General features: G+C 53.8%; 1 protein-coding gene across 1 annotated transcript in view; it reads right to left on the bottom strand.

The window, feature by feature from the left end:
• Positions 1–2,483: 2,483 nt before the first annotated feature.
• Positions 2,484–10,000, bottom strand: part of LOC149275932 (serine palmitoyltransferase 2-like) — an 8,131-nt gene continuing 614 nt past the window's right edge. The window contains exons 2-12 of the mRNA XM_089504121.1: positions 7,664–7,846; positions 7,317–7,471; positions 6,788–6,936; positions 6,561–6,685; positions 6,343–6,436; positions 6,088–6,193; positions 5,759–5,978; positions 5,236–5,362; positions 2,984–3,119; positions 2,767–2,896; positions 2,484–2,603 (exon numbers count right to left, since the gene is read on the bottom strand). Of these exons, the coding sequence (XP_089360247.1) occupies positions 2,484–2,603; positions 2,767–2,896; positions 2,984–3,119; positions 5,236–5,362; positions 5,759–5,978; positions 6,088–6,193; positions 6,343–6,436; positions 6,561–6,685; positions 6,788–6,936; positions 7,317–7,471; positions 7,664–7,846 (1,545 nt within the window). The remainder of the gene's footprint in view (positions 2,604–2,766; positions 2,897–2,983; positions 3,120–5,235; positions 5,363–5,758; positions 5,979–6,087; positions 6,194–6,342; positions 6,437–6,560; positions 6,686–6,787; positions 6,937–7,316; positions 7,472–7,663; positions 7,847–10,000) is intronic.

Raw genomic sequence — 10,000 nt, 5'->3', positions numbered from 1 at the left:
TTGTGTATATATATATATATATATATATATATATATATATTGTAGGGGACAGCTCACGCATGGGGCGGCAATGACAGTTTCACACAGGTTTCCAACGTAAAAGCGTGTTTATTTAGATGTTGTAATCACAGAGCACCTTGTAAACAAAACAAACTATAAGCCTGTCCGGCTCTAACTAAACAGCAGGATACCTCTCTAGCAGCCTAAGGTCTGACGCAAAGCAAAGTAACCAGTTTTGTATGGGGTAAAGCTTCATACCTGGTGGGCTGCAGCGCTGGCTGTAGCTGCTCCTTCATTCAGTGTCTCCCTCCCTCTGAAAACCTAACAGCCCTTTCTTTTAAGGCTTCCTCCCCAGTAACGAGCTTAGGAAGCCTCACCTGAGAGCACCTGGGTTTGCTACCAGGCCTGGCTGAGGTAACCAGGTGAGACATATATCCCATCAACCACTCTCCCATACACTTTACCACAATATATATATATATAATGTATAGGGCACAGTGTGTATATACTGTTTGCATATTATAGTCTATAGGGAACAATGTATACATATATTATATATGATGTATAGGGCACTGTGTGTATTATATATAATCTATAGGGCACAATGAATATATTATATACATAACACATAGGGCACAGTGTGTATATACATTATATATAATGTATAGGGTACAGTGTGTGTATGTATATAATGTGTAGGGCACAGTGTGTATATAATTATATATAATGTATAGGGCACAGTGTGTGTGTGTGTATACTGTGCATAGTTGTGTGAGCGTAGTGTATGTTGTGTGTGTGCTGTTAATATTGTATGCCAAGTGATTGTTGCTTTTGCAGACCCCATTATCAGGGGGCAGCCCGAGACCCCTATTAATGCTGCAGCAGACCCTCCCTCAGCCATGTCTGAAGAAGAGACCAAAGTGGTCAGGGACACTCGATAAACCTGTCAGGGCCGCTCCGGCCCGAACGTACAGGTGACTGAAGCAGCTGCCTACAGACAGAGCAGGCAGGAGGGGGAGCGGAGACACGGGGGCCGGTCTTGGTCACGGGACGCAGTGCCTGCTACACGTACCCCCCACACAGGCACCATAGCAAGACCACCAACTTCACCCCCTGCACCCAGGCCCTGCTGGGGCAACAGAGAAATCACAGGCACAATTCTCAAACTGAGCCGAGGGCATCAGCGGGGCAGATAGGGTCCAATTACCCCCTCAACATTACTTATAGACTTACTACACGTAACATACGTGGCTGGCGCTCGGAGGCATTAGAGCAGCAAACAAAACCCAGGACATAGACTGAAAATAAATGGAATTTATTCATTAGCAGCCGACGGAGCCCTCGACAGACCCCCGGGGGCAGATTTATTAACAGGTGAGTTTACACAGCATTTACAGCAGACATTTTTATTAAGTTCGTATTCTTTTGGGTCAGTTTATCGACACTTCATTCCGCAAAGAATCCGTCTCACAATCCGAGCGCAATATAAAGAATTACAGAAGCTCCGGGTGCATTATTACCCCGGCCGCCCCAACGGACAGAAGCTGCGGGTGCGTTATTACCCCGGCCGCCCCAACGGACAGAAGCTCCAGGAGTGTTATTACCCCGGCCGTTCCAACGGACAGAAGCTCCGGGTGCGTTATTACCCCGGCCGCTCCAACAGACAGAAGCTCCGGGTGCGTCATTACCCCGGCCGCTCCAAAAGATTTACCCAAAGAAAAGGAATGTACAGAGAAATCCCCAAAACCCTGAGTTTTGGAACGTTTTGGGAGGGGGGTTAAAACGTCTGAAAACTTCAATCTCACCCGGGGCCAATGAGGGTCCCATGCATTCCCACCCATAGCGGTTACCTCCTGGGACATGTTTCTCGACAGGGGCCACACATCACACATTCTGTGGGGACAGCAGCAAGTTAAGGGCCACGTGCAGCCCCATCCGCCCTGACTGTCACTGGAGGACGAGGAGGGGGCATCTACGTCAGAGTTTTACCAGGTGAGACTGTTTTGTCATTCTTGTCACATTTCCAAACACTCTTTGGCAGAAACTGATATGGGGACTGCCAGATCCAATATGTACAGCTGCCGGCGCCGACAGACCTCCCGCCCCGACACGGCATATTAAATAGCACCTATGCCGTTACCAAGGTTTACTGTCCAAGGAATGCAGGCTGACTGCCCCGTAAGTATCCCGACTCGCGGCCAAAAGACGTTGGGAACCGAAACCTAGCAGGGGGTGCGAGAGGCGATTCCCCAAATACTGGGTGTCCGTGGGATTATCCGTCGGGGAGCAGGGAGCGGAGGCCTCAGACACGGAAAGAACGTCTTCACAGGTCCCGGTGGAAATAAATTAGATATAAAAGGAAATAATACAGATTGTAAAACATCTCGTCCTCCTCATCACCCCAAGAATGGAAAGAGAAGTGGAGACGGGGCCCCTGTTGGCACAGGAAGCCCCCGCTGGTGCCACGTGGTGACTCCACACCATCAGTCCTCTGTCTCCTCATACGTCGTCTCATCAAAGGGCCGGTCGAGAAGGGGCACAAAGTGATGGCGGGAATACTTCAGCTGCAGGAGATCCCCAACTTCACTGATTTTACTCAGAGCCTGGAGCGAGACAGACGACACGTGAGGGGAGCTGACCTCGAGAGGTGGGCATCATTCGGCTGGGCAGGGGGCAGTATGAAAGGTGCGGGGCAGGTAAGGCGGGTCAGTGATAAGAGGGGTGAGGCAGGAGGAGTGCAGGGAATAGATTCTGGGCTTTACTCACCAGATCCAGCATCTCTCTGGTATGTGCAGCCGACACGCAGAAGCGGGCCCTGGACTCTATGATCGGGGTGGCCGGGAAGCCCACCACCACCACGCCAATATTCCTCTTCAACATCTCCCGTCCGAAAGCTCTGCAGAGACAAACATTAGAGAGGCCGTGAGTAACGCAAAGTAATAAAGAGAAAGATCCGTTCCGAACCAAACCACCCAAAACTCACCCGATCTTTGCTGGCATGTACAGCATGAGCGGGACCACCGGGGAGTCGCCGTTTCCATAGATAATAAATCCCATCTCCGTCAGGCGGCGGCGGAAATATCTTGTATTCTCAGCCAACAGCTCCACGCGATCCTGGCCTGCGGCAGACAGAGACCTTTATTGGGGCCGCTAGCAGGACAAGGGGGCCACAAAGATCTGCTGCTGAGGAACATTAAGCGCAGAAAGGTCCCCACAGACGCCGACAGGAGGCTCCTGCTCAGTAAGTGCTTGTGTGTGCGCGCCTTTAACACTTCTCAGAGCCCGCCTCCAACGAAAAGGTCCCACCCCCGCAGAGCCCCAAACCCAATGCAAACAAAAACAAGAAATGGCATGGGGACCACCCCGAGACAAGAGGAAGGAGGCAGAGGGGTGGGCTGGTGATACGGCGGAAACCCCTGATTACACGTGGCTGCCTCGTGTCCGACCCCAGGGAACGCAAAGTCTGAAAGGTCTCAGATTCCGGGAATTAGAGACTTAATGACCGCGTGACGTAGGAGCGCTGCTCAGTAATCCTATTAGGAGAGTCAGAGGTCACATGTGTCTGCGTCATTCACCCACCCCACGGCAAGGGCAGTTTTTGGCAGTCTGGCCTGCAAGCTACCGGCCCTCGCCTCTCTCCGTCAGGTTGGGCTCCTCTCCCTGCAAAGAGTTATCCAGCCTCTCGTAACCAATTCCAGATGTTTTCAGCCAGGAGCCGGGGTGGAGGAGGGGAAGACATCACAGATGCTGCCGCTCACTCCTTTCCTTTCATGTTGGGAGACAGAGGGGCGTCAGGCAAATTAAGGAATCAGCTGGGGCCCGGATTACACAGACTGGGCCTCTCAGGATTAATGGGGGGGGGGGGGTGTGTTTAACATGAGAACGGGTCACGCAAAGGGTTAAGTTGTCACAGAAAATGCATTTCCCTGCAGCAGCAGCAGCGAGGGGAACGCACCTGAGACAGGTAAACCCATCGGACCCCGAAAGCCTCAGCACGGAGACGCTGGATGAAACGAAGAGGACTTCCCATCCAGCGGGGTCTGTGGAAGTTTAGGAGCCTTAGATACCCCGGGTGCAATTACCCCTGGACTGAGCACGCAACGTTTTTCTGCCACCTGCGAGACGCGTTTCTGGATCCGCTGACCCGGCGAGTCTGGAAACAATTTATCTGATCTGCCCGACTAATTGCGTGATGAGGGGCCACAGCTTGCAGGGAGAGGGGCAGCTAAATTCGCCCCTCATTACCAGAAGGCACAAAATACGGACAACAGAGGCATCAGGTGCCCTGCTGGGGGGGTGCAAACCATGTACGGCACGCATACGCAGCGCAGCACGCACACACAGCGAGGCACGCACGCCGTATTAACCTATTGGTATCCAGAGAGAGCTCTCTGCGACGGGGTCTATATATTACTATTTATGGATGTGTGCAGTGCCATCATACTGTACATTTCCCAATCCGCTAAGAAGGGAAAGCATTTGATGCCGATGCCCCCCCCCCCGCACGCCCGACATTAGCTGCCCCCCCGGCTCGTCTGACATTAGCTGCATTATGATGCCACAATGAACGGCTAAATACACACAAGGAAACGTGGCACCCAGGGCTGTGCTTGGCAGCAAAGCATGCAAAGCATGCAATCCGTTTATTGGCACTGGGCAGTAACTAACCCCAACTGCAAGGGTTAAAGCAGAGCAATGAGATTCTCTTCCACAGAGGAAGCTCCAGAGAGGCCCAAGCGTGCTTCATCAGCAAATATTACAGAGATCAGGAAGACGGCAAATTCCTGCCGAGCCCCCCGGCGCTCGCAATACATTCAGGAGCTTTATTTACACCGACTATGAGAACGCGGCGAGGGGGGATTTATCCCCGGGAAAGAAGCGAGATAATGAATAAGCGGCGGGGAGGAGCGGGCGACGGGCATTGTCTGCAGAAGCTCTATCCGTGGGCAGCTCCACCTGTACAAACGCAGCAAACAATAGAATATGATGCGAGCTGCCGGCGGGAACACAATGAGCTGCCGAGAGCCCAGCGCAGGTTCACGGGGCCAGCCTTGGAACAGCTTCCCCGAGTCACCTGATCAGCTACTAACACAACCGCCAGGTCACACCGGCTACTACATAGTCACACACAAAAAGGGACCCTTCTCGCCCCAGCATGGGAGGAGCAGAACCCCCCCCACGTCCCATCTTGCCCCCGCATGTTTATATGAGCTGTACCCCTCCATGGACACTCACCGAGGGTGGTGCCATCTTCACCCATAATGCACTTCATGGAAGCGATGATTTGCTCTGCCACTGGGGGGGACATGGAAGTGGCATACACAGCGCTGTGCGAGTGCGTCCGCAGGTAATCGATGAGAATCTGACGGAGAAATAAATATAAGAAAAACGCTCAAAGACCCCGAGATGCTGCGGTCGCATGCTTGCGAATTCTGCAACAGAGCCGCCGCCCACTCCGACAGCGCCACCCACTCAAACATGCCCCAGGCGGTGCGGGGCCATAGGGCCAGTACGTATGCAGCCTATGTATTCATGCTTTAAAATCAACGGCAGGGCGCTAGGCAAACAGGGGCCGCAGCCATAACCCATCTCTGAACTTAGTGCTCTCAGGTCCTTGTAATGTACAGCGCTGTACATTTAATCGGTAATCACCCTAAACCGCCCTCTGCTGACTCCAGTGGAAACTACAAGATCCTAAACCTAATCCCCAGGCTGTAGCACGACACGACGCTCGCCCCGGACAGCGGCCGTCAATTACCTTACTGCCTCCGATGTACCCGCCAGCCGCCCCGAAGCTCTTGGTGAACGTCCCCATCATGATATCTACATCTCGGGGATCCAGACCAAAGTAATCTACAACACCTCTCCCGCTGGGGCCCAGGGCCCCGATACTGTGCGCCTCATCCAGGTACAGATACGCTTTGTACTTCTTCTTAAGCGCAATAACTTCTGGAAGTCGGACAATAGAGCCCTCCATACTGCGAAGGGAGAGAGACAGAGGATTAGAGCACCGGTAATATCCCCCCCCCCCCATGGGGCAACAACCCCCCCACACACACCGAAGCTACCAGCCAAGCCCAGCATTACCTATAAATTCCTTCCACCAAGATGAGGATTTTCTTCCAGGGTCGGCGTGTTCGCGGCTGGCCCTGCACGATGGCGTCTCTCAACAACTTCTCCAAACTCTGCATGTCTACAAACAAAACGAGAGGGTCAGCCGGGCAGCGGGGGGCTGCCAGACGGCAGCGCGCGGGAGGAATAACGGCCAGACGGCGGCTCGGGAGAGAGATGGCAGCGCGGGAACAGCCTACGCTGCCGTCTATAGGGAAGAGTCTCACTCACTGTTGTGCTTGAAGATCCGAATGGTGGCCCCCGAGAGCCGGGCTCCCAGCACCAGCGAGGCATGGTTTAGCTCATCGCTCAGAATCAGACATCCCTGGAAATATAGAAAAGCTCTGAGTGAGCCGGAGACACGTGGCGGGGGCCTCCTCGGCAGATAGCCATTGGGGCTTTAATCTGGAGACACAAGAGCCGGGGGCCGGGCCTCTGCGGACACTCACCTTGCCAGCCAGGGCCGGGATATTCATTGAGTTTGTGGCAAACCCCATCCCAAACGTCATGGCTGCTTCCACCCCCAAGAACCGAGCAACCAAAGCCTCCATCTCCTCGTGCTTCTCAAGGTTACCTGGGCAGAGGTACAGAGGGCATAAGGGGCCGAAAATAGGCGATGGGGCCCATGCCACTAAGCGGGCCCCACTTAGCATCATTGTAGCAGAATGCGACTCACCCATCTCCTGCCGTGTGCTGCACACCCCTCCTCCGTACTTCTGCAGCACCTGCGCGGCTCGGTCTGCGCACTCGCCGTGGTTCTGTGCGAAGCCCAGGTAGTTGTAGGAACCCATGTTTATCACACCTTTAATCACCCGGCCCGTGAACCTGAGGAGGAGGAAGCGTCAAGCGGACCCGTCCGCGGAGATAGCGCTAACAATGCGACGGGCGAGCGTGACAGGGGATGCAGCTTCTCTAAAGCTACCCGATAGCTGCACCTTGGAGAGGACATGAAACATGCGCGGCCACATTTTCAGGACTATAAGAGCGAAACGGTTCCCGCGCCAAAACATTTCAGAGAGCATTGCAAGCGCCACTCACGAGTCCTGCACCGGTTATCCAATTATATATATGCACACACACTCATATACATATAAGGACAGATAAGCCTTTTTCTGTTGCAATGTATCCAGCAGCCAATCAGGATTAAGGGACAGGTGCATGCTGGGCATACAGGGTGGGCTGGCAGGAAGCACGCCGGGTCTCACTTAAACGTCCAGTTGTAGTCGTCTGTGTATTGCTCCAGGATGTCGACGCGCTCGCCCGGGACGCCGCTCACAGGCCTGTTCCAGTTATCCCGGATCCTCATATACAGATTCCGCGTGTAAAAGTTCTCAAAATCCTGATATAGCGGCACGAAATCCTGCAACGCAAAGTCACATGATCAGTCACGGCGTGTGCTGCACCTCCACTGCCCGCCGCACAGCCCGGCACCACTACCGCCCTCAAACCCTCCCGGGGCGGCCCCCAGAGACAGCTGTTTACCCCCGGACCCTCGTGTGCACTTTAATGAACAGGATGGGCTACAATCGGCCCCCCTAGGCGTGAAACCCACCTTTTGCTCTTCCCGCTCGGTGGCGTTGTGACACTTCTCGATCTTCCAGGCTCGGAGGAAGTCGCGCAGGTAGCCAAATAGGGTCAAAATGCCGTAGCCCATGTAGGTAAGAACAGCCACGAACATCGGGGTTTCCTCGAAGGCCTCGTTGAAGGGTCTCTTGTACAGACCCCCATTGTAAAGCTGAAATAGGAGTACAGGGTGTTAGTGACGTCGTTTCCAGCCAGGACAGCATATGAGCCGACAGACCCCCGACTCGCCACAAGGGGGCAGCAGCGTCCTCGGCTCCTGTCTGACATACGCTGATGTTCCCCACAGAACCACCAGGGGGGGCCGGTCCCAGACCGTATACCTTAACAAAGCAGGTAATGAGGAGCCCAGGGGCCGGCCCCTGAGCCCCCCATTTATTCGGGAGCATCAGACGCGTTGTCTCCTGAATTCCCTGACTTTAGAATAAGAACTAAAAAACCGTTGGCATCACTCAAATAACATCAATCTAAAGCTGTCCAACTCCCATGACCCCCATCCAGCCCGGCGTTCTCCTGCGCAGCTCCGGGATAATCCCCAGTGGACGTGCCGTCTAGAAACCAGACCCTATACCACACACTGTACCCTATAGCATGATACAAGCTGCAGGGGCGCAACCTGAAATCCTGCCCCCTGCCATAATACAAGCTGCAGGGGCGCGACCTGAAATCCTACCCCCCGCCATGATACAAGCTGCAGGGGCGCGACCTGAAATCCTGCCCCCCCGCCATGATACAAGCTGCAGAGGCGCGACCTGAAATCCTGCCCCCCGCCATGATACAAGCTGCAGGGGTGCGACCTGAAATCCTGCCCCCCGCCATGATACAAGCTGCAGGGGCGCAACCGGAAATCCTGCCCCCCACCATGATACAAGCTGCAGGGGCGCCACCTCAAGTCATTCCTTCAGCCCCATTCGACGTTTGGTACTAACTGCCCCTCGACAACCACCTATGCCAACACGGCCTCTATGGAGCTCCACGCAGCGTGCCAGCCACGCGATCTCGCTCACACAAGCCGTGGAGAAGCACCACTTCAACAGTGTGACAGCGAAGGGGTTAAACATCATTCCTGAGCACACGGGAGCCAACATGTACACAGCAAAGGAAACCTAGGTCCCAGGAGCTTGCACTCTAAAAGCATCTACACCGGGCAGAGGCCTCTTTATAGATACAGTAACGGATTCAACAGCTGCGATCGCATCACATTTATTTACGTGGCGCCGGCAGATGCCGTAGCGCTGTTACAGCCGTCGACACGCCGACATGCTATCGGCTGATAATGTTCCAGGAATCCCCTGAGCTCTTTGTTCCCAATTCTTATCTCCCCCAAACCTTGCACTGAAACCCGGCCCCTGCGCGGCCCTTCACGGCTTCGATAAACACGAGCGATCCACAACACGAACAAACACAAGGGGTTAATGAGTAGAGACAGAGCCTGCGGAAAGCTGCAGGCAGGGGTGGCCGGGGTGCTTAACGCCCAACCCTGAAGGCAGATACAGTCGGGGTTCCCATAGTGATTACTCGGACCAATAAGAATATTTATGAGCTGGAGACGCCCCGACGCACAAACATCTTACTTAAAGTAACCGACCGGAAACAGAGGCTGAGATGGAACGGAAGGAACTTTTACTTAACTGAGAGGGTAGTAGATAAGTGGAGCAGCCTCCCAGCAGAGGTGGTAGAGGGTAATACAGTAAGGGTATTAAACATGCATGGGATAGACATACGGCTCCTGAATCTAAGACGAGACCAACGACTGAATAAGGTTTGAGTCTTTACAGCAGGAGAAACGGCCGACTAGACGGGGGCCGATCTGCCAGCAGATGCCGCGTTACCAACCGGCCGCTGCCCAAACCCGTCCTACAAAGAACCGATTATGTAAAGCATGTGACACAAAAGCAGGCACTGACAGGCTGTTGCCATAGAAACTAAAAAGCTTTTTTATGCAGTATTTATGCAATTAAACTTCACAGGCAAGAAGAGGAAGATTCGAGGGGGTTGGCGGCATGAGGTCCACATGATTCAGGGCCCCGAGTAAGAGAGTCATGTGATCCGGGGGTCACTCGCCTGACATTCCCCTGCTGTCTCTCCGTAATCTCCCAGTCTTCACGCTGAGCCGTCCCCCCTGTATAATGTATAGTTAAATCAGTGAGCGGGTCCCCCTGTATAATGTATAGGTAAATCAGCGAGCCGGCCCCCTGTATAATGTATAGTTAAATCAGCGAGCGGGTCCCCCTGTATAATGTATAGGTAAATCAGCGAGCGGGTCCCCCTGTATAATGTATACATAAATCAGTGAGCCGGCCCCTGT

The sequence above is a fragment of the Sceloporus occidentalis genome, unplaced genomic scaffold, assembly GCF_023333645.1.
Source record: "Sceloporus occidentalis isolate IW3139 unplaced genomic scaffold, rSceOcc1.0.p SCAF_256, whole genome shotgun sequence".
NCBI lineage: Eukaryota > Metazoa > Chordata > Lepidosauria > Squamata > Phrynosomatidae > Sceloporus > Sceloporus occidentalis.
The sequence above is the reverse complement of the archived record's forward strand: the minus strand, read 5'-3'. Positions and strand labels throughout refer to the sequence as shown.